This window comes from Sus scrofa, chromosome 15, assembly GCF_054392235.1.
Source record: "Sus scrofa isolate SSC_HxYL_T2T_F1_AM1 chromosome 15, Sscrofa_HxYL_maternal_Yorkshire_Landrace_v2.0, whole genome shotgun sequence".
NCBI lineage: Eukaryota > Metazoa > Chordata > Mammalia > Artiodactyla > Suidae > Sus > Sus scrofa.
The window spans coordinates 28,116,057-28,141,593 of record NC_139397.1 but is presented as its reverse complement, the minus strand read 5'-3'; the positions used below and the strand labels follow the sequence as shown (position 1 = coordinate 28,141,593).

General features: G+C 37.5%; 1 protein-coding gene and 1 long non-coding RNA gene across 11 annotated transcripts in view; one reads left to right on the top strand and one right to left on the bottom strand.

The window, feature by feature from the left end:
- The window catches only part of THSD7B (thrombospondin type 1 domain containing 7B), a 960,849-nt gene that overhangs the window by 900,688 nt on the left and 34,624 nt on the right, over nt 1-25,537 (top strand). For all 10 annotated transcript variants that reach the window (XR_014830551.1, XR_014830550.1, XR_014830553.1 and 7 more), the window contains 3 exons: nt 8,973-9,114; nt 10,503-10,618; nt 13,560-13,677. Coding sequence is in view for 6 of the 10 variants with exons in the window: in XM_085001332.1 (XP_084857458.1) it covers nt 8,973-9,114; nt 10,503-10,618; nt 13,560-13,677 (376 nt within the window). In the remaining 4 variants the exon portion in view is untranslated. The remainder of the gene's footprint in view (nt 1-8,972; nt 9,115-10,502; nt 10,619-13,559; nt 13,678-25,537) is intronic.
- Nucleotides 2,423-25,537, bottom strand: part of LOC146395764 (uncharacterized) — a 160,591-nt gene continuing 137,476 nt past the window's right edge. Inside the window, exons 6-7 of the long non-coding RNA XR_014830577.1 lie at nt 6,336-6,398; nt 2,423-4,076 (exon numbers count right to left, since the gene is read on the bottom strand). This is a non-coding gene — a long non-coding RNA (uncharacterized LOC146395764). The remainder of the gene's footprint in view (nt 4,077-6,335; nt 6,399-25,537) is intronic.

The window sequence follows — 25,537 nt, the reverse complement described above, 5'->3', positions numbered from 1 at the left end:
GTTCATGGTAGAGACTGGAAATGGAATGGGGCACAAACAGTAAGACAAAAATGTCACAAAATTGACTATCCTTTAGTCTTCTGGTATCTAAAGAGAGGCTCAGCACACATACACTGCTGGCAGAGATTAACACTTTTGTCCTGAGATTCTCATTCCAGACTACATCCTAGGGCCCATTACAGGCCAGGAGTCCTAGTACAGTGTATTGCTTATTCTGGCTTATCTTTCTATTTGGTCCTAAAATGGTTGGGGTTTAGAGGGAAGAAAGAGGGGTAAGCATCACATGAAAAAAAAATTAAAAACAAGAAGGAGAAGGAAGGAAAAGAAAGAAGGAAGGAAGGAAAGGAAAGAGAGGAAAGAGCAGGAGAGTGATTGAGATTGAGATTAGGAGTTTATTTGCTCTCAATTCAGTTGAGAGTTGCCACCTCAGTATCCTCTGGGTGGCATCAGAGATACCTATGAAGCAGGATTCATTTCTGTCATCCATTAATTTATCCTAAATATTGCTGAGTCAGTGCTATTTACAGTTCTCTCTTCCTAAACAGAAATTATTTAGAAATATTTCAAATTCACTGTAAATTCATACCATCAATTTTTAAGTTATAAACATATGGTTTATTAACTCTTTTCCTCTCTGCTCCCCTTCATACACAAGACAAACATACATACATATATATACACATATGTATGTTTTTGAAAAAATAATAGTATATGTGTGCATATATATGCTCTTAGTATTTCTAAATCATTTGATCATGTGTTAAAGGCATCATGCCCCCTTACCCCACAATATTGTTAATTCAGTATGCATTTCCTAAGTACAAGGATATTTTCTAATGTAATCCAAGAAGAGTTGAGTAATTTAGGAAATATAACATTGACACAATATTTATAGGTAATCTCTAGGCCATAGTCCCAAGTTCTCAGTGGTCCAGATAATGCCCTTTAGAGCACTCGCTTTCCTTCATGACAGGATACAGGCCATAGTGCATTCAGTAATCATATTTCTTTAGTTTATTCCATCTTTCTTTGTCTTTCATGACTTTGATTTTTTTTTTTAGAAATACAGGGAAGTATTTTAGCTTGTATTTTGGTCATTTTTCTTCATTCCCAAGTCCCCAAAATAATATAATCAGGTGACAGTCTCAGATTCGCCAATTGGATATGCCATACATCACTCATCTGTTCCAAGGCCTTTGATTGGATGATAACATGTACCTTTACAACTCTTTAATGTCATGAAATACCAGCTAGAAGAACTATGTGGGTATGTCCCTGTCCCTTATCAAATCTTCACTCACTCTTAGGTAAGCCAAAATCTTCTGTTATTTATGGATCATCCTAACGTCCCCTTAGCAATAGGCCAGCAAACCCATACCAGAACCAGAACCTATAAGCATCTTGATGATATCATAGCTTCTGCCCTTGCTCTTGCCAGTCCTATCATACTGAGACATTTGTCTGGCACTCTTTCCAATTAACTCTTTAAATATAATGATCAAGCCCCTAGACTGGGAGCATCTTTCATGAACTGCTGGCTCCTCAGAGGCAGGCAGCAAGCCTTGTTCATTGTCCTATCCCTAGTCTGACTCTCCCATTCTTCAGTCTGCGATCTAACTTGATTTTTCATTAGCTTATAAGCCACAGTTCCTTGTGTCTGTTCTCTCTCTTCTTTCCATACCTCATTACTGTACTCCCTACTCAGTGCTTTTCAGGTTAAAATAAATAGCCACAGTACCCACGATCACAGTGAAGCTCCAGGATGCATGATTTTACCCTCTGTTCCCACCACAACATGTCCACAAGCACAGCTATTTTACAGGCAGAACAGTTAAAGATACTGTGAAGCAACTGGCCTTCTCAGATTCAAATCCTGGTTTGAGCACCTACTATAAAGTTGTTTGTTTTATTCCTTGAGTTTCGGTTTCATTGTCTATAGAAAACAAGAGTATTAAAAGTCCACCTAGATCATTGGGAAGTTGAAGGGAAATGATCTTATGAAATGTTCACCACAATGCTAGCTATATGTTCATGCTACAAAATGTTGCCTACTGCTGTCATTTGAGGGAGAAGGCTATATCCAGAATAGTCTCAGTCTCCATTGTTATTATCCATTTAATCTCCCAAAAGATAAGCTGTATCTTTAAGAGCCTGTTCTACACAGAGTTCCCTTCTTGGCGCAGGGGAAATTAATCTGACTAGGAACCATGAGGTTGTGGGTTCATTCCCAGGCCTTGCTCAGTGGGTTCAGGATCTGGCATTGCCATGAGCTGTGGTGTAGGCCAGCATCTATAGCTCTAATTTGACCCCTAGCCTGGGAACTGCCACGTGCCGTGGGTGCGGTCCTAAAAAGCAAAAAACAAAAAACAAAAAACAAAAACAAAACCACATACCATTATAATGAAAACATAGTCTTTAAATAATGATCATGACAGACTATTTAATGGAAAAGTTATTTTGATAAGCATCTTTCATTAGATTGGTGGCTTTTGAACATTTTTAACCATGACACACTATAAGAAAAACATTTTATATTTGGAATAGATAAGCAATGGGGTCCTACTGTACAGCACAGGGAACTATGTGCAGTCTCTTGTGTTAGAACATAATGGAAGATAGTATAAAAAAAAGAGAATGCATTTATATGTATGACTGTGTCACTTTGCTGCACTGCAGGAACTGAAGGAATATTGTAACTATAATAAAAAATTTTTTTAAAGTATTTTATATCACAAATGACTACACACATCATCACTTACTTTTATATAATACATACATACATGCACATATATCTCATAAATAAGAGTTTTATGAAATAATTCTCACCTTGAATATATGACAAACACTTTCCATGTTATGCTTTATCAGTTTAAAAGTGCTGATTTTCACCCACCAAACTGAGGACACATTCTACAGGGATTATAGTATTGGACTGAATTGGATTGAAGTCTTAGCTCTTCCCTTTCCTAACTGTGTGATATTGATGAAATTACTTAACTTCTCTGTGCTGCTGATAAAATGGAGGAAATAATATATCTACCTTACAAGGCTATTATGAAGGTGAAGTGAGTTAAATAATTTAGAACAGAGACCAGCATATAGTAAGTGTTATAAAAGTATTAGTTATTAATAGTATTCACAACACACTAATATGTCATAACTTGAAGTTTGGAAAAAAAAAAAAAAACTTCCTTAGATGACCTAGATCAATCTCACTCACCTGCCACTTTATTTTTCAACACACACAAATTAGTAAATTAAACTTAACTTCCTCAGAGGAAAATTTAGTATAAACACCTTTGTTTTATAGGAAGGGATAAAATAACACAAAACTTCTAAAACATTAACATGTTCCTTTAAAATGTAACTAAGTCTTTGGGAGAGACAAGGTATGATCTCTTGGAAATCCAAGGCATAAAAAGAAAATCCTCTCTGAGATGATGTTTTATTCATTGGTACAGTGACTTGCATTTAATGTATTCTCAAAAAACTATTTGTTTAAAGTGAATGGAAACCTTACTAGAAGAGTTCTTAGGGAGAACAGTTGATTCACAGAGATAATAAATTAATAATTGTGTAATTTACAAAGAATTTTCCATTCATTTATGTCGTTAAATCTGCAAGCCTACATTTTCCACAATGTGTTATGGAATGCTGAATTGATATGTACAAGTTTGAAACTCTTAGAGACTCACAATGTATGATATAATAATAGGTAATTCACAAAAAACCTCCCAAATAACCCATTTTAATTGTTCAAATGGAACATAATTCAATATATCTCCCTGAAAACAGTCCTAAGTGGGATTTCCCAGTGGGAAAATGACACTCTGCTCCATGCAGTTATCTGGGGGCCAAGGCTAATGGAGCATCTGCTGTCTTCAATCTTGTCTTTCAAAGTCATTCCAGTTATCACCATTCCAGCTCAGTGGGGAGGGTGAAGATCATGTAGAAGGCTTCAGGGTGAAAAGTAGAGTCACATGTGGCCTCTTACTTACCTTTCATTTACCAAAATTAAGTTATATGGTCACCCTCACCTGCAAAAAAGGCTAGGATATATAGTCTCCTCCTGTGACCTAGAAGAAATAAGATAATGAACTTAATGATTTAAAGCACACTCTGTAAAGACATAGTAAAGATCTATTACAGAAATCCTTCTTTATCACTGTTTAGTTCAATATTTCCTAAATGCATCTACAAAACTCTTTTCTTTCTTGGCACCTATTAACACATTGTAGAAAACAATGTCTTTTGGGAAAGACTGCTATCACAAGACTGTCAAATCCTATAAGGAAAAGATACCTAATTTTCCAAGGATGTTAGGAGAGATATTTTCTAAACTTTTAAAAGTCTTCCTAATTTAACGCAAATACAGAAAACGCATAAAACAGTTTGTCCAATTTAATTAACAGGCAAACATTCCTGAAAAAGCCACCCAGATTAGGAGATGGAAACTTGCCATTTACTCACAAAGAGCTTCACAGCTTATAACCTCCTCATTTCCCTCCAAGGTAAACTGTACAGACTTCAGTGACAACCTTATTCTTACTTTTGCTTTAGATCTATAATCTGAGTGGGCCATTCATTATAGCTTAGTTCTGCCCATTTTTAATATACATCTTTAACATATGTGTTTTTAATATGCATCTGGCTTCTTCTTTCACTTTTTTTTTTTTTTCTTCCTAGCAATTTATTGATAAGGAAAACAGGTCATCTTTCCTGTTGAATTCCCCAGTCTGCCTAGTAAAGTGCATCCCCACAGTGAGGTTTACCATGTTCCTCTGTACTTGCCTTTCCCATAAATTGGGAGGTTTTTGGTGGGTTTTTTGTTTGTTTGTTTGTTTGTTTGTTTTTGCCTCTTGCAATGTAGACAGTAGAGGTATTGACAATTGTGCTCATGAGCTAAATGAAGGAGAGACCATTGAAGAATTATCAGAGATGCCCTGTAACAGAGTAAAAGCCTTGGGTTTCTGTATCTGAGGGGAGCTGACGAGTTCAGGCCTTGGGAACTAATGGCTATCTCCAGACAAGAAATTTACAGAGTGATTTAATTCACAAATACCTGGGTTTAGACCAGGTCTTGTTAAACTGTCATTGTTAATAGTTCAGTGTTAGAAAAATATCAAATGATACAAATTACACATTCCTAGTTGTATTTATTTAAACTTTATTATCTAAATTATCTGTTATTTTTATATGGGTAAATTAAAACTCATTTACTGATATAATTTAGTTATTTAATGATAGATTCTATTATTTTGTGAAATATCTAGATTTTATAGAAGAGGTAGAGAAAATATTGTATTCTCTCTCCATTTTTTTTTTTTTTTTTGGCCATGCACGTGGCATGAGGAAGTTCCTTAACCTCTAGGCCACCACAGAAATCATGTATTTTCTTTTTATCATATCATACAGACCTGTAGAAACCCTTACATTTAGGAAGTGTGATCATAGTTTTGGATTGACCTTTTATCTGCTAATGGCAGCTTATAAAAATTGCCCAGTCTTATTGCCCAGAAAGAACCAAATTATACTACACTAACAAATATTTATTATTTACCTATTATATGTCAGAAAGAGATAAACGTTCTGAAGGTCTAAGGTAATTAAGATATGATATCTCCAAAAAGCCCATGGGGGCAATGCACACATAATATGAGTGCAGTGGAAATGTTTACTAGACAAGGTGATTCCATTTATAAGAGTGCAAGGAGTCCCTGGAGGCTCTCAGAGGGAATATCTGATTCAGTTTTGACAGAATTCAGATGTTGAGGTCAGGCCCAGGGGCAAAGCCTTATTGCTAGGGGGAACAAAATGTATGAGGGTAGAAGGTCATGATGAAGGGCTTAACTTTAAGGTAAGTGCTGGTTTTCAAAGTTCAAAATCTAGTCTCTTAAAGGGGCTTAGGCACCAGAGACTATTGGTTCTTATTGGTCATCTCCTTCCCTAGTAAATAAACTTTAGTTATATAACCTTATTCTTTATAATGAGACTGGTCCAAAATTGGGTTAGTTATCCACACATCCCTTCCTCACTTCTCTGCTTAGGAGTTTGACAGTATGTCTTTGTGTAAATATTCTAAGGGGAGAGGAGATCCAGACTTTTTATATTTGAAGAGTCTTGATCCAATAAAGAAGTCTTCTAGATGGAAGCCTCCTTTTCTATTCTTTTTTTTCCGCTTTAGCTTACCCTCCTTTTCCTGGTGATCTCTTCATTATTTTATGAACCTCCTATAAATAGCTATCAGAGAGAAAGGAGTAAAGAGAAACACCAACTCATCTACCACTTGTTAGAGTGCTGGGACAATTTTTATAAAGTGGAATGTACAACATCACCTGAGTTTAGGTTGGATTGTGTTTGTAGATTTCAGTCACCTTCCTCCCCCTCTTTGCCTGTTTCTGTGGATAGAAATAGTAAGAGGGTTAGCTGCAGTGTTGGCTTTCAATATACTAATTTCTAGAAAGTGATTATGAAAGTCTACAAGGTTATGAATGACAGGCAGAGGGTATCATCTTAAAAGCATATCCAGCAGACTTAGAGATTGATAGTGTGTATGGTCTGAGGGAGGGTATTCTTAAAGCCTATCAAATTATGCCCCTATCTTCAAACCCCTTTCTTATCCAGGTTTGGATGAAGAATTAAGTTACAAAATATAAAATGAATTGTTTAAGGTTACAAAGTAATTTGATTTGTTTTGCATAATTGTGTGTGTGTTATTTTTTCTTTTGCTTTATTTGATGGTTTAGACAAAGAAGATCTAAATCCTTAAACATGCTCACTTGGTTCAAACATTAATTGATTTTTATAAGGTAGAAAAGTAGTAGAACACTAATCAGGAGTAGTTTTTAAGACACTTGTATTTGCTTTCATTGGTAAATCATTTAAGTTCTTATTCTCTCTCATGAGAACAAAAGTCAAATTGGTGAACTAGTAATAAGTTATTGGTCAGCATTTAGCATGGGATTCTTTGCAGATAATTAAGAATTATTACCTGATTTCAATGACCCTTCTTGATCATCTGGAGACACTTCAATACAGTTAAAACGTAAAATTACTTTACAAGTATTGACAGATTATCAACTATAAAGTCACGTAAATAGTCAATGTGTTCCAGAGGTTCTAAACATCTAACTTTAGAAGACAATTTTATGGTATTTTTTGCATGTTTCAGTGAGGCCCTCTAATCCATTTTGATTAATAGCTAATATTAAGTTTACAGTCTTTTTTCTCACTTCAATATCTGACAAGTTAAAATGAATAAATAAGATTTTCCATCATGGCTCAGCGGTTAATGAACTCGACTAGCACCCATGAGGAAGTGGGTTCAATCCCTGGCCTCACTCACTGGGTTAAGGATCTGGCATTGACATGAGCTGTGATGTAGATCACAAATGCAGCTTGGATCCCACATTGCTGTGGCTGTGGCAAAGGCCGGCAGCTACAGCTCTGATTCAACCCCTAGTCTGGAAACCTCCATATGCCATGGGTGCGGCCCTAAAAAGACAACAACAACAACAAAAAAGAATAAATAAGTGAAACATCTCAAACATGAAAACGATGCTTTGGTAACCTTAGTTCAGAGACATTTATTTTTCCTAAAGTGTAAACATCTACTTGCTTCTAGATTTTTGGTTCTAGGGTTATATTGTTGTTTAATACCATATATTTAATGGTATTAAGTTGAACAACCACTGTGTAAAATATATACCAAGATGTTCAGGGAGTGACATGAGAAGTAGAAACCATGATCTATAACACACTCAGAGAGTTTTATAAGGAAAGGAAGGAGATGGGTAATAAAGAAATAATGATCATATAAGGGCAGGTATGCCATATGTGTATATATTTAGAATCAAGTCTTGTAGAGTAATTCTTGAGTCTGGGTGGAAGGTTGCTTAGGAAGGAAGAGAAGAATTTGTCATTATTAAAAGAAATACTGTCAATGATGAAGCCTTGATTAGTGTTTTGAAGAAGAGGAAGGATAAGATTTAGGACACATAAAAGGAGATTGTTCCACTTGGGGGAGCTTTTGAAAGTCCTATGTGGGTAGAGTAGATGGATGACAGGTGGCAGGAAGGTTTACCTGGCTCCAGAGGGTTCTATGAGTTGAGGACTTGTGGACTCATGGGTAAAATGATTTTTGTAAGAGATCTTTTAAGTTCATATGTGTACATTTGTTTGGTGACAGCACACAGTGGCTCATCTTCCGTGGATCAGAGGGTTTTCCAAAGAAGAAGAAAGTTTTGGTATATTGCAATATTGATTTCATCATCCCTCTCTCAACCTATTTGTTGTGTTTTTAAAAAAACATTAAATTAAAGTATATTTGATTTACAATGTTCTGTCACTTTCTGATGTATAGCAAAGTGACCCAGTAAATTCCATTTTTTTTAATTTTTCTTATTAAAATATTCTGTGTGATTTTGTTTTTTCCTTTGGCCATGCCTATGGCATGTGGAAGTTCTGTGGCCAGGAATCAAACTCATACCACAGCAACAATCCAAGCCAATGCAGTGACAATGCTGGCTCCTTACCCAACTGTGCTATAGGTGAACTCCCTGTGTGATTATTTCTATTGGTGAGACTGTCTGCAGGCACAAGGGACTTTTCCTTTTTTCATTCATTGAAACATTCAAATGCATTCATCTTTTGCTACATGGCTGACGGATTTGAGAGCACAGAGTGTATTTAATTGATGGAAATAGCCTCTGTGTGCCTAATTATACATGGGAGATAGAAATGTAGGCTTTGTCATAACATAGAACAAGAAAGAGTTGTCAGGTGAAAAATCCCAAAATGATATATACTGAATCACATAATAGTTTTATTTTCTAAATATTATGTTTCATACTTTTCATAGTGTCTGCCCTGTAGCTATTGTATCCATGCCTACTTAGATACAGATAATCACATAGAACTTATCAACAAACTCGGGATCCTTTCTAACTCTGAATGCTCTTTGACTTTCATAGTCATGTGATCCACACACAATGCAGAGAAGAACCCGCCATCTGCTGCGGCCCTCACTGAGTTCAAGGACATGCGCAGAAGACTCGCAGGTGCGGCCCTGCCTCCTCAATGAAAACTGCTTCCAGTTCCAGTACAATCTAACAGGTATGGCTGAAATCCACAAAGATGTAATAATGCTGTTATCAAATTTGAGCTCTTTCATGGCTTTTATTATTCAAGAAATGCTAGTTTGCAATGTACTTGCTCTGTGTGGCTCACTAAGGATGAATGGTCTGCCTGACTAGACAGGGATGTCTTAGGGGCACTGAAAAATCACAAAAGCTTCCTTATTCAGGATTTCCCTAGGTACCAGAGTGCTCAGTGTCTAAAACCAAAGGACCATGTAGTTCCATTGATCTGCCACTTGCCATTCCTTGCACCAGCAGTAGATACACAGAATGCCATGAAATGTGGAACCATGTTCAATGTCAGCACTGAATTCAGCACTTAATTCAGCACTGATGACCAAGCCACCACATGCCTGTACAAGCAAAGCAATAGCCTTTTTCCTAAACCAATTCCCCCCTGAGGTCACAGCAGAAATACTGAAATTTCTCTTTTGGAAAACCTCCTTGAGAATTCTATGATGCTGTCTGCTTGTCTTTATAGGTGAAAGTTGATGTGGTATATTTGCCCTTTTTTCTTTAGCTAAAGATGCTTCAAATCATTAGTGTTCATAGTAATTTTGCAGAAATACAATAAAATTTGCTTTACCAGACAAACATGTCTTTAAAATGCTGAATTTACTCTACATGGGTTAGCTCTTCCTATTAAACTCTTATATCATCTATCAAGTATGAAAACACTCCTTAAAGAGGTTCTCACTGTGTATGATCAAGGATCTTTTCTTTTTTTTCTACCCACACCAAAATAAGACTTTTTTTAAAAGAATCAGTTATGGGATAATTTATTCTAAGTCCCAGTGTCTAGTTTGTAACACAAACTAGCCAGATCTACAAAACTTTCTCTCATGAGAGAATAATTTTATTTAAATTAGAGTTTCTGTAGTGGTCCCTATATCTGGTCTTTTATTTCTGAGGTACCTCTCTTGGCTCCACTGTACCAAACAGACCAAATGGTTTAGATAGTTATATTTATTCCTTGAAAGCCTCTTCAAAGACTAGTATCATTTCTGTTTTTTTTTTCCTCTCTTCCTCTCAATTATCCTCAGTAAAGAGATGATTCTTTTGTCATCCTGCTTAGTATTTTTCTTTTCCTACCCCAGCCAACTGTGAGATGGTTTCTAAAAGCCATTTGGCTTTTGATCTCAAGAAAGCAAACTTAGGAGGAACTCATTTTTATTGGGTTGTCTGATTGATTTTTTTGTTTTGCAATAAAAGAATTGCATGCTGTCTTTTGAAGCCTTTTGGAAATTGTTTTAGGATTCTGTGCATGCTATCCTTCTCTATCAGTACAGACAATCAAAGGTATATTGTAGTTTGCTCAAAACGGCCATACTTTGGAAATTCAGTGTGCTGATCCTATGCCTGTAGAGTGGAGCGCATGCCAGCTGAGCGAAAATGCAACCTGTGGGCAAGGCATCAGGACCCGCCTTCTGAGCTGTGTGCGCAGTGATGGCAAGCCCGTTGGCATGGACCAGTGCAAGCAGGTGATTTACTTATATTTGTGTCCCACACCCATGGCTGTGTTTTTCTTACTATTAGCCTGCAACCTCCCCAGTGCTTGATATGAATGACATAATGCTTTCCTCTCATTATAGCCTAGATTCAGTTACAGTAAGAGATACTAGTATCAGACAGTTCTGCCTCACCAGTTGGAACTTAGTTAAAATAACCAGGGAATTTTACACTGGGGAAATGGGTTCATTAAAAAAAATATTTTCTGTGGAGTTCTGTGGCTCAGTGGGTTAAGAACCTGACATAGTCTCCATGAGGATGTGGATTTGATCCCTGGCCTTGCTCAATGGGTTAAGGATCCTGTGTCATTTCATTGCTGCAAGCTGCGGTGTAGGTCACAGGTGTGGGTCACATATGCTGCTGGGATCCCATGTTGCTGTGGCTGTGGTATAGGCCTATAGCTACAGCTCCAATTTGACCCCTAGCCTGGAAACCTGCATATGCCACAGGTGTGGCCCTAAAAGTAAATAAAAGAAGGAAAAACATTTTTTCATTTTTTTTTTAAAGAACCTGTTTAGATGACTTGGTTACCAAGAAAGTATTCACATCAGGTGACCCTAATCTTTAGATGTGACTTCTTGTATTGGGCAGGTGATACATTTGCTTATATAGTAAACACTTTCTCTTATATATAACATGAACACTGACACTTGTTATTAGAATACTCTGCTAATTTGCTTAGTAAGTGATTGCTAGATAATAAGCACAGTTGTATTTTTTGTCTCAAAGTAAGTTAAAAACTTTCCCTACCAAATTTAAAACTAGTGGATTTTGAATTTTTGTAATTTTATTGCTCCTTTTTTTTCTCCCTATGACAAAATATATGGAGTTTGGACAAAAGCTGTAATTAAACCTGTTCCAAAAAAGTTGGCACTTCCTTCCCAACATATAGTGAAACACACTATACAGGCATTTTAACAAAAATAAAGATGATCATATTCTATCATATTATAAGAATCTAACTAAGCAAAATTTGGAACAATTGAAAATATGTGGAGCCAGATAACTCAGGATTCCACAGAAACTTATTTAACAAACTGGCAAAATAAAAACTGTCCCATTTCTTCTTAAGTAAGTGGAGTCCACAAGTAGAAATTAAAATCAGAACAAACCCTTCCTCACCTATCCTGATTTATCCCTGTTAAGCATTGTCTCAGTAAGCTCTTTAAACCAGCAGGATCACCAAAGACCAATAGCAATCTTGACCCTCGATCATCTGAAATTAAATGTCCCATTTAATGAAATTTGGAGACTGGTTGATACAGGGCAAAGTTCTATCTACCAAGTATTATGTATGTATGTATGTATGTATGTATGTATTTATTTATGTAATCTTTTTAGGGCTGCACCTGCAGCACATGGAGGTTCCCAGGCCAGGTGTCCAATCAGAACTGTAGCCGCCGGCTTACACCACAGCCACAGCAACACCAGATCCGAGCCATGTCTGCGACCTATACTGTGGCTCACGGCAATGCCAGATCCTTAACCCACGAGCAAGGCCAGCAATGGAACCTGCGTCCTCATGCATACTAGTCAGATTCGTTTCCGCTGAGCCATGACAGGAACTTCTGTCAGTAATTTATTTTAACATTTTGTTTCATTTCATCTCCCTCTCAATACATTGTCTGCTTCAGGAAAAAGAAATCACCAGTCTACAACAACTTCAAATAAGTGAAAATCTTACATTTACGTATATAATAAATCTTCTCTTTTGATATCAAGAATTATATAAATCATTCATTAATATATAAACAAGTTTCTATGCTTTCCAAATATCATATGTCCAACAAATATTTAAAGAATGTTAGTTTGAAATCCCAAATTATTAGCCCTAATAGAAAACCCATTATCTCTTGAATGGATCATAGATCCCATGTAGTAATTTCTGTTTTGCCCACTTAGTAAGCAATCATGCTGTAATCATTCATTTTACGTGTTGAATGTCAGCATTTTCTTCAAGCACAGTGGGTGATTCCTAAAACAAAAATTTTTGTCATTCTTTCTGTGTTTCTTGGCTTATATATTCTTTTACTAAGACCTCTTCAACCTTAGCTGTTAGAAAATATGTCATTTTACCTAGATGTGGGTTTCAAAGAGGACAAGAAAAAAAGAAATCTCTTCTTTTGAAAAAAATTTTTTTTGGAGGAGCACACCTGTGGCATATGGGAGTTCCCAGGCTAGAGTCAAATTAGAGCGGCAGCTGCTGGTCTACACCATAGCCATAGGAATACCAGATTCGAGCTGCATTTGTGATCTACACCACAGCTCACAGCAATACCAGATCCTTAACCCACTGAGTGGGCTGGGGATCGAACCTGCATCCTCATGGGTACTAGTTGGGTTCTTAACCTGCTGAGCCACAGTGGGAACTCCTGATTTTTTTTTTTTAAGCATCAATTTCTTTCTTAAGACCATGGTTATATTTTAGCATAGCTGGTCTTTTTTAATGAACTTTAGATGGGTTGCTGATTTGGGTTTTATCCTTTTTCTATTTATTTTTAAGGCTAGGTAGCTGTTAGTTTAAGCTCTCCGTATACTATTAACCCATCCAGAAGTGCAAGGTGCCTGAATTTAGCACTGAGGTATCCTCCTGGTTCCTTGCTGGTTGAGTGATAGGAGAGATCTCTGCATCGCATAATTGCCTGATTTTCCCTGTACCTTAACTGCAGGTCTCTTCTTAAGTTGAGGCTTTCGTGAAAAGAAACTTGGGCTGGCAAGTTTCTATTTCATGAAATAAGGACCATCATTTGCTAGGCTTGCCACCAGTTTATATAAGCAAGGGTATTTTTCCCTACAAAAATGTAGAATGATTATGATCAAAGAATAAAGATGATTATCCCGTCAAAAGATAGCAGATTGACTTGAGGTTGATGTGAATTCTCCAGTACACTCATATTTCCTTCCCACCTGCAGCATAACCTGGAAAAACCTCAGAGGATGAGTGCTCCCTGCCTGGTGGAATGCATGGTCAACTGTCAGCTCTCTGGGTGGACAGCCTGGACAGCATGCTCGCAGACTTGTGGCCATGGAGGTATTTGGATTTCCTGTGTTTGTTCCCACTACATGACTTAGTTTTTAAACATCTTTCTACGTGTGATAGCCTGACAAGTGGACATAAGGTATGTCAGCCAGCTGGATGCAACATGAGCCTGGCCTCATATCAGTCTTTCATGACTAAGCAGAGAGTAAAGAACTGGCTGGGTAACACTGGAAAATTCTGGAGGGGCCCCTGGCCCTGGGGAACAGTATTTATTCAAAAGGTCCCAAGTTTAACCAATTCAAAACTTGTTGGCCTCTGTGGTTTTTCAGAAGTATGTATTCAATAAGTAAAGCTGGCTCCTCTAGCAGGTACTCTCCCCATCATAGCAGCTTAATATCATAGATTAGAGACTAATTTTTCACTTACGTAAAGGGAGGGGAAGTTTCTGCTTTACACGGTCGATCAAGGACACAAGAGGCTGTGTTGATGGAGGCTTTACCACCTTAACATATGTTTCTCTGGAGGGTGATGTCCAGCTGGTCCTATGGAGGTTTTTATGGACAGGTTGGAAGTTCCATACATCTCTTTTCTTTCTTTCTTTTTTTTTCTCTCTTTCTTTCTTTTTTTTTCTTTCTTTTTTAGGGCTGCACCCATGGCATATGTAAGTTCCCAAGCTAGGGAACTATACCACAACCACAGCAATGCCAGATCTGAGCCACATCGGCAACCATCACCACAGCTCACAGCAACGCTGCATCCTTAACCCATTGAGCAAGGCAAGGGATTGAACCTGTGCCCTCATGGATACTAGTTGGTTGGTAACCTACTGAGCCACAATGGAAACTCCTTTTTTTTTTTTTTTTTTTCATTTCTGCTATATATATTCTACTGGATAAAATTTGATATCATTTCTCTAGCTCAGTACAAGATGGCCAAGCAGGAAATGTAGTTTCTAGATGGCGGGTTATTTCTTAGCAACAGTATTATAGAGGAAACTGCTCCCATGGATGAAAGGGCGTATAAATCTTTGGTGAACAGATAGTGGTTGACAGCAACATTTCCCAGGTAAGTAAGGCACAATGGCAAGGAATACAGAAGGCAACTGATAGTCACACGCTAGGCAAATGGCAACAGAGGTGGCACTCCAGCCATCAAACTAAAGTAGGAATCAAGATATTGGTCCATGGAAAGAGAACAAGGAGAGTGTACCAGGAAAGCACAGAGCTGCAGTTTAGGATAGGATTCTGGTCCTGAAAGAGATTTACAGTTTATCATGAGGTAAATGTCAGGCATTTGGGTGGGGACCTATGGAAAAATCCTGCTTTATGGTTAGTCAGTAAGTAGGGGAGGAGTAGGGAAGAAGAATTGCAAGTTGGAGGATTCTTGAAATCCAGGGGGAGATGAGCTTAAAAGACCTGGATCTGATTACCAAAGATATTTGTTTTTGTTTTTTTGTTTTTGTCTTTTCAGGGCCACATTATGGCATATGGAGGTTCCCAGGCTAGGGGTCTAATCGGAGCTGTAGCTGCCAGCCTATGCCACAGCCACAGCAATGCGGGATCCAAGTTGCGTCTGTGACCTACACCACAGCTCATGGCAATGCCGGATCCTTAATCCACTGAGAGAGGCCAGGGATCGAACCTGCAACCTCACGGTTCCTAGTCAGATTTGTTTCTGCTGTGCCACGATGGGAACTCCTGATCACCAAAGATATTTGGAAGGAGTTTGTTAGAAGTTCTAAGCCTGGACCACTGGCACTAGGATATGGGCTTATTTCTGAGCTACTCACAAATGGGTGTGCTGGGGTGCTTGATGATTCTCTGCCTTAGTTGAGATTGTTTGAGGAGTCAAGACAGGATATAGCATGGAAAAAGTGCTTATGTGTGTCCTCAGCTTTAAAATCATGGAGAAGACAGATCTGACAGCAGTACTCAGGAGATAATGTTAGGAAAATTTAGCTAAGGAAATTGAAATTTACTTCCACAATGAGCATCACTCACAATGAAAATGGGGAAATCACAATGTCCAATAATAACAACATGCCATTGCCTGCATAATTGAGAGCCTGCAAAGCACCTCAGGAAACCAAATGGTAAATCTCAGAACCAAGATTTCAGAGATTGACCTATACCAATTTCTCAAATATTCTGATTGGTAGCACAGAATAGTTTCCAGTTGGGCATCAACTTTAAAGTTGGGTAAATCCAAGTTTGAATTACAGCTCTTTAGGCAAATTATTCTGAATCTCAGTTCCTTTATCTGTAAAATGGATTTTATGCATATTAGAGGCTTTGTTTTGGGTCTGAGGAGTAAACGCTATGAAGTTACACAGGTGTCTAGCACTGTACCTGATACAGCATGGGTGTTCATTTCATATTAATTTCCACCTCAACCTCCCTACCCACCAGTAGTAGAAGGTTATCAGAGACTCCCAGAAGTACCTATTGTGGCTCAGTGATAATAACCCAACTAGTATCCATGGGGATGCAAATTCTATCCCTGGCCCTGCTCTGTGGGTTTAGGATCTGGTATTGCCATGAGCTGTGGCATAGATCACAGACGTGAGTTGGATCCTGTGTTTCTGTGGCTGTGGCTGGCAGCTACAGCTCTTATTCGACCCCTACCTTGGGAACTTCCATATGCTGCAGGTGTGGCCCTAAAAAAAAAAAAAAAAGGTAGATACACCCTAGGATCTCTTGTTTTTAAGTATTTTTTAAATTGAAATATAATTTATTTATAATGTGTTACTTTCTGCTATATAACACAATGACTCAGCTATGTGTATACATAATTTTTTCTATTCTTTTACATTATGGTTTATCTCAGGATACTGAATATAATTCCCTGTGCCAACCAGTAGGACTTAGTTGTATATCTCTTCTTTTAATACTTTTTGTATCTGCTAACCCCAAACTCCCAATCCATCCCCCCACCTCCCCCTTGGCAACCACAAGTCTGTTCTCCATGTCTGTGAGTCTGTTTCTGTTTTGTAGAGAGGTTAATTTGTACAGTATTTTAGCTTCCACATATAAGGATATCATATGATATTTGTCTTTGTCTTTCTGACTTCACTTAGTATAATAATCTCTAGTTGCGTCCATGTTGCTGTTAATGGCATTATTTCATTATTTTTATGGATGAATAGCATTCCATTGTATATATGTACCATGTCTTAAGATAAAGTACATATATTCATCTGTCAATGGATATTTATATTGTTTCCATGCCTTGGTTATTGTGAACAATGCTGCAATGAACATAGGGGTGTATATATCTTTTTGAAGTATACTTTTGTCTGGATATATGCCCAGGATGGGCTTGCTGGATCATACAGTAATTCTATTTTGAGTGTTCTGAGGAATCTCCATACTCTTTCCATAGTGGTTGTACCAACTTACATTTCCACCAACAGCGAAGGAGGGTTCCCTTTTCTCTATACCTTCTCTAGAATATATTATTTGTAGACTTATTAATGATAGCCATTCTGACCAGTGTAACGTGGTACCTCATTATAGTTTTGATTTGCATTTCTCTGATATTTAGTGATGTTGAGCATCTCTTCATGTGCCTATTTACCATTTGTATGTCTTCTTTGGATAAATGTTTTATTTAGGTCTTCTGCTCACTTTTTGATTGGGTTGTTTGTTGTTGTTGAGTTGTATGAGTTATTTGTGTATTTTGAAAGCTAAGTCCTTGTCCATCGTATCATTTGCAAATATCTTCTCTTGTATCCCTAGGATCTTTTAAAGATTACTCCATGGAATCCATCTCTCTCATTGTCTTCTCTCACATCTCATCCTTTTACTCCCTCAAATTCCATATATTAAAATCATAGCCTAAGTGATATTTAAGAATATGTATCTGAACAATTGTTTTCCTGTTGATTTGAGCCATAATGTGCCAAATGTAATACAGTATTTTGGGCATGAAGCATTGAGGGGGGAAAAGACAATTTCCCTATTCTCAAGGGACTTACAACCTAGTTGAGGGAAAACAATAGACAAACAAGGAGGGAATTGCATGTTGATGCATTCACTAAGCAAGAGGTGTTATTTGCATTAGTGATGTGAATAACTGGTTCCAGATCTTTCCAGGGTGAACTGCCCTGGTTATCCCATAGCCATAAGCACTGCAGTCTTGTTCTTATGGGCCTCTGCTAGGAGCTATGACTCTCAGAGAGCTAAAGGGTGGCATGGAAACACAAAGAAAGGATGAAGTCCTATATTGTGACCATGGTCCACAGGGACCTGTAGGATCTCACCTGTGCCTGCTTCTCTAACCTGATCACCCTTCAGTCTCATGTTGGACCACTATGCCGTAATATAGTATATATCAGTCACATCCCTGGGTGTATACTTCCTTCCACCTTGGCTCCTTTCATCATCTGGATTAACTCACCATCACTCCCACTGTCACCTCCTATTGCTTTAATTATATATAAGTTGAATTACTATCTGCCCATCTAAAGAATAAATGATCCTGTTTGAATTCTTTGAGGGTGAATCCCTCTGGTTCTCATGAAGCACAGTACCTGGCTCATTGGGAGAATTTCAGTTAACATTTGTCATTGCCCCTGTGGCTCTTCACCGTAGGGGGAACTTGAAGAAGAAGAGCTTGCAGACTAGATCACAAGCCTAAATAAAGTCAGCCAGCTCCTGCCAGTGGCTATTTTCCTCTTTCTCTAATTAACTTAAGTCTTGAGTTCCATTACTCAACGATGTGTTCATGCAAGGAGACAGAAGATCTGTTTGTTGTGATTTTGCCTGAAAGTCCTAATTTTGCCACTGCACAAAGTCAGTGAAACATGATAGATCTCAATATTATGCTAATACACTACCTTTGAAAATACCCCAAATTGTAAGTTTAGTATTAGAAAATATAACTTTAATTTTTCAAGTAGTTCTTTTAGTGCTGTGGACCCATCAGATTTTGTTAGTCTACTAGAAAAACTAATAAAACAAAACAAAACAAAAAAACTTTCCACATCTGAATCACACTACTAGGGTTTGAACTTAAATTCACATTTTCTAATCCTTAGAATAACAAAGAGAAATAATTGAAAATTTCCTAAGGAAAGTCAGTGTATGGCCTAAGGCACAGAAGGACTAGGGAAGGAATGTTAACTACTTGAAGAAATCAAGTCATATAAGGCATTTGGAAGTCATGTGATAGTATCTATTGGCAAATAAATATAGCATTAATTATAAATCACCTCTAGCTAGCTTCTAAGGATTTACTAAGCTAACTTGGGAATCCTTTTTTGACCTTAAGATGTCTTGATGTTGTGAATAAAGATGTAATAATGCCTTTTAAAAATATTCCAGAATCCTGATATTTTACAAACCCTCCAATAATCTGAATATAAGTTTATTCCGTTTTTGCTTTATTCAACCAAGATTGATAAAGTTTACACCTATTATCCTGACACCTACAGGTGTACTCTTTCATTGTCCAAAGTGGCAGTGTGGAAAAAAAATTATGTGGTGACCCTGATCTTTCGAGTTCTCTTCTTGAAGGCAGGGCTGTAGAGAAGTTTACTCACATAGTTCACCAGTGCTCACTGGAAACTCTCCCAGAGCCAGACTCTCCCAGGAGCTGAGGATATACTGTATATGGAACAGATAAGATTCCAGGTAACCAAATCCCTCTTACTTCATGAAACTGATATTCAAGGTAGAAAACTAGATAGTGAAAAGAAGTTACAGACAGCAAATGTACACGTAAATACACACAAAAGTAACACACAGATGAGTGCTATATTGAAACAAAAACCAGGTTATGTGATAAAGAATAAGTGTCCTGCAAGGAAGTAAGGCATAGGGGAAGAGAGGCCACTGAGGAGGTGATAGTTATGTCAGAATTAAATGACAAGGTACCATAGCTCTTTTAACTGGTGTTTTCTTTACTAGACTGCTCAGGGCTCAATCTCACAAGCATTGTTTGACTACCTGTTGCATTCAAGGGTCTAGGTCGGGACCTACATACTAAAATATGAAAATAGGTATTTTTTTAAAATTATATTTAGGTCCAATCTTAAAAAAAATAAAGTTAACAGTACAAAGAATAAGACACATGGCCCTTGAATTTTTAACTGAAGTATAGTTGATTTACAATGCCTTGTTGTTTCAGGTGTACAGCACAGTGATTCAGTTATACATATATATATGCGTGTGTGTGTGTATATATATATATATATATACATATACATATATATATATACTTTTTAAAGTTATTTTCCTTTATAGATTATAAAATATTGAGTATAATTTCATGTACTATACAGTAGGTCCTTGTTGGTTATCTATTTTATATATAGTAGTATGTATATGTTAATCACAAACTCTAATTTATCCTTCTAACTTTTCCCCTTTGGTAACCATAAGTTTTGTTATATGTCTGTAGGTCTATTTTTGTTTTATAAATAAATGCAATTGTATTTTTTTTTTACACTTCACATATAAGCAATATCATATGATATTTGTTGGCTTGCTTCATTTAGTGTGATAATCTCTAAGTCCATCCATGTTGCTGCAAACCGTATTCTTTCCTTTTTTATGGCTGAGTAATATTCTACTGTGTGTGTGTGTGTGTGTGTGTGTGTGTGTGTGTGTGTGTACACACACACACACACACACAGGAGTGGGATTGTAGGATCATATGGTAGCTCTATTTTTAGTTTTTTAAGGAACATTCATGCTATTCTTGATAGTGGCTGGCCCTTGAATTTTTAAGCAACTACTGCCAGAACACTGATGAGACAGTCTTTGTGGTATTATATTATATTATACCTCACTATGCTATATTGTACTCTATTATATCCCACCAGCCCCCAAACTACTACCCCATTCCAGCCTTCCAGCTCCAATCTTCCAGCACTACTCTTTTCTCATCCCTAGCCCCCTAACAGTTAAATGTTTCCAAAACGAGACAATTTTGTATTTAAATCATGCCTTAATCCTCAGGCAACATAAGCTAAAAGCAACAAACTAACAATGATCATCAAAAGCAGAAATATATGGCACAGATGAACTTGTTTGCTAAAAGAGACCAAACTTTGGCACTGAAAAAGTTGGAAACTGTCATTGAAAAAACATCTGTGTCTTGCTTCTTGTAAAACAGTGTGCCTGCAGCTGTCTTTGTATGTGCTACTTTCTTTTTCCCAACCGGTGATGGCAATAGGGCAGATATCACAAGGAGACAGAGTTTATTTAGTCACATTGAAGTGCGCAAGTTGCACCTGCGGCTCTTGACTGACTTCTTCATCAAAGGCAAAATGCACACAATTGTATCCTTTCAGGAAGTTGCTGGACTGTTGGGCAAATCCTGGTGAGCTGGGAGTCCTGAATGCTTCTACACAGCCACACTCTGCCATCAAACCCACAGAACTACATTGATCTGAGGGAAAATTTTGAAATGAGCTCTTCCTTTATCTCCAAGTGTCTGGGTTATCTCTTTAATGTACACTTGATGCTTGGCATATACTTTCTAATTGTGTTAAAGATTTCAAGGTCATAACAGTTTGAATCCAATTTATTTCACGTTAAAGAGAAACTGATTCTAGGTTTCTACTAAGGGATTGTTTCAGATAGATTTCAAAGATCAAAGCTTGTAATAGAAGAGCTTAATATTTGGATTAGTCATGTTCTTTGTCTGTTGAATTTTCATCAGTTCAGTGGAATGTAGAACTCCCTAAATTTAGCATTTCATGAATTATTCATAATTATAGTTTAACCGCTAACATTCCAGGAATGTTATTAATCCCAGATTATTTTCCTCTTTTATATTTTTTAATTCAATGTATGAGTTTATAATACTTTTCTACATTGTATAATCCAGCCTGTCTCTTGTGTTTCCCAGATGGCTTATGATTTTTCTATCAACACTAGCCCATAATGAAATAATAATTTTGTATTGACTCCAAAGTACCACAAGTTTATGATTTCCAGCTGTTTTCATATTTTAAACAGGCAACTCTTTTAACCTTCATTTTTAGTATCTGTATGAAATGTGATCAGTATGGTATACTTGATCAAGCACAGCCCAATAGTTATAACAGTTCAAACTTGTTCACTATTATCAAGTAATTAGCTCCTATGACAGGGAACAAAAAGCTAAATTGTAGAATGGGAAAAAAAGAAAGACTAGATAAGAATATCCAGTTTTAGAGTTGGCTTTTCCAACAGCAAATTGTAAGACTTTGATCCAGCCTTTGCAGACCTTGCTTGCGCTATTTTTAAACTGTAAAATGATGAAATATTAGAATAATAATTTTTAATATCTGTTGGTCAAAGGTACAATTATTGGTGCTTGAATTATTTTAATAATTCTTTACAAGAGTACTGTGAAATGTAGACATAACTTCACAGGTAAGGTGATAGGCAATTAAGTAACTGCTCAAGGTCATGTGGCTTGTCAGTTGTAGAGAAGTTTGAGGTGCTCAGTTGTGTCTCCTAAGCCCCATTTTTTCCACTGGGCCCTTTTAAATCTGACACTATGTACGTGTTCATGTTATGTACATGACCCTGGGTTGGATGCTATATCACTTTATAAAAATACTCATAATTTATGGTATATTTAAGAATAAGCAGAGGAAATTGATCTCAGTTTGGAATACAAAGGGCAGTGAGCGCTTAAGTTTCTGAATTCTTAAGCCTCCTAAATGTATACTTGTTTTCTAGTGCATGTAATTGGAACATAGAATGCGGAGACAATCTTAGAGACAGGGAATGTGTGTGTGAATGGGATGGACAGAATAGCTCCAGAATTGCCAAAATCACTCTCTGTGACCTTGTCATTTTTCATCCCATGGAGAGACCCCCATTGGAGGTATTTCTGCTATGTATTTCCAGTGGTCTGTCAAGTTTTGATAGCATATTTTTTTTAAATGGTCCCAACCCTGGACTATGGAAGTTCCCAGGCCAGGGATTGAATCCGAGCTGCAGCTGTGGCAGGCAAAACTGATCCTTTAACCCTTTGCACCAGGCTGGGGATCAAACCTGCACCTTCAAGGCAACCCCGGATGCTGCAGTCAGGTTCTTAACCCCCTGTACCATACCAGGAACTCCAGCTTTAGTAGCTTTTAAAGAGTCTGAAATGTGATTGTTAAGAACAGACCTGAAAATAAGCAACTGGAATGCACATTCACTGCAGAGAGATCCTGAGCTTTATTTCCAAGCCAAGCCAACAGTGCCTAATCCTCTGCCCTTCACCGACCTATCTCACTCCTGTAATACCAGAGTCTGTCTTTACCTCTTAAATTGCGGTGTTATTACTTCCTTGCTTAGCTGACCTCACTCTCCAGTACATGGTCATGGCTGGGACTGGTCTATTTTACTTGAAAAAACTTACAGACTCTTTGCCTTGCCTGAGTATTCTCTGGGATGCAAGGTATCTGGGTGCCTGATGCAATTTTTAGATGAGCCAGGGAATCCCTTTATAGAGGAAACCCATGCATTGTACTCCGAATGCAGAATTATTCCATCTGCCATTGCTAGCATATGTTTAACCAAACATGCTAAAGGTCTGTCTTTATGTTGCAGACAGGGACCATAATTTTATAATTTTTCTCTCCTCTGGTACATTAGAAAATAATCTTTTTTTTTTTTTTTTTTTTTTTTTTTTTGTCTTTTTGTCTTTTTGCCTTTTCTAGGGCTGCTCTCACAGCATATGGAGGTTCCCAGGCTAGGGGTCTAATTGGAGCTGTAGCCGCCAGCCTATGCTAGCGCCACAGCAACCCAGGATCCGAGCAGAGTCTGCAACCTACACCACAGCTCACTGGAACGCTGGATCCTTAACACTGAGCAAGGCCAGGGATCGAACCCACAACCTCACGGTTCCTAGTCGGATTTGTTAACCACTGCGCCACGACGGAAACTCCTAGAAAATAATCTTGATCCAAAATCCAAGCCAGTCCAAGGTGTATATTGAAAATAAACTTGGCACTTGAAAAACTGGGCACTCCTTGGATAGGAGTTCCTGCTATGGCACAATAGGATAAGTGGCATCTCGAACGCACCAGGACACAGGTTCTATCCCCAGCTCAGCACACTGGATTAAAGGATCAGGTTCCAACTGCAGCTTGGATTTGACCCCTGGCCCAGGAGCTCCATATGCCCCAGAGTAGCCAAAAAAGAAAAAATATTACCAAGAAAAATAACCTTGGATAGAAATTCCAGATGATGTTTGTTAAGAGAAGTAAAAAGCAAATGTCCAGCATAAAGAGCAGCACGAAATTAACCTGGCATTTTATATATAGTCCCGGCATTTTATATATAGTCCTGCTGCTTTTAGAAAATTACAAGTCCCTCAAAACAAGTAAAGCGTCATCCCATAGAAAGGTGTTAGTATTGTAATTTTAATTAGTTTCTTCTAAAGGAAAATAGGACACATGAATACAGGTAACACATGTATTGGAGGAGATAGACCTAAGTGAACTTCTCACACTTATTCAAGGGGTCTAACAAGCTCAGCATAGAACCTCATACCTGACTTGGACCAGATGAAATCTGTTGGAGAGCACGTGCTTCTCAAGTAAGACCAATTTTTGTTACAATCCTTCTAGCTGTGTGATTTGGCAAAAATTCCTTAACTTCTCTGGGCTTCAGTTTACCACATATGAAATGAGACTGGGATTCTTGTGGACATGGTATATTTGCGGGGGTGAGCTCTCAGGGAAACAGAAGCAAAAATAGCAGGATAAGGAAGGGAAAATAACTAAGCAAGAATATGCTCTAGCATCTCTATATCATAGCACATTGTATTCACTCAATTAATCTAGGCCCTTTTTCTATAATGAGGAATACTTTCAAAATGACAAAAGTTATTATACAATAAATATCAGTGAGTTTTTTGTTAGTATCCCTTTGTTTTTTTTTTTTTTTTCTTCATGTATTTTGTCATTTGCCACTATTTTCTGCCGGCTACTATTAGGTAGCAGGCACAAAAGCTTAAGAATAAATTCATATGATAAAATGCTTAAAAGTGGAACATTTTATTCAATAACATAATTTTTTGGTGCAACCAGGAAGGACCATAATCAACTGGATGTTAATGACATTGGACATTGTCCTTTGTCCTTTGACATTTGGATATCAACCCATCATAGATGGTAGCTCTAGATGGCCATTCCCTGCCAAGGACTGTGCACATTCCCTGAAAATTCAACTCATATTAAAAAGAAATAGTTACCAGGTGGAAAGCAAACCAGTAAAAATAATATTCAAATAACATTTTATAAGCTCAAAGCTACTTCATATACTACTACTATTTCATATACTATACTGTTTTTGTATGCACATGTCTATGGTGGATTGTAATTTATAGCTTTGTTCATATAAGTTGCTCAGATGTTTTATTTAATGAACTATTTAAGGTTTGATAGGTCTATTCTTCATTGCACTGTTATTCTTGTATTTCCTTTTCCATTTTCTCATACATAATATTTTGCTTTGTTTGCTTGGGTCATATTCAAATTGTCCAGAGCTATCAAAACCCTAATTTTCAGTTAATTCAGTGTGCCACATCCCTCAGGGCCACAGAAAAACCATTGTTGAGAACCTATCACTGTGACAGCACATGATGCTGGCAACTTGGACCTGAAAGCATGGGCAGAAAAAAGCACTACTGCATTTGACTCCCTTTCCTTTCATGAATGTATACATTGACAAATATTTAATCGGTTTTGGGGGGGTGGCTTTGCTTAAAATTCCCCACATCCCCTTTGTCAGTGGAACTTCAGAGTGAAGTCTGACTATTCCTGAGTTCAATGGGAGTGTGATCCAGTCTAGTATTCTTTAAACCTGTATGCAATTACCAGTACTGGCTTCTCTGGGGTATGTGTGTGTTTGTGTGTACCCCATCATCTGTTTTTTTTTTCATGAGGTCTTACCATGCAATCCTTTTTCCTTTATTG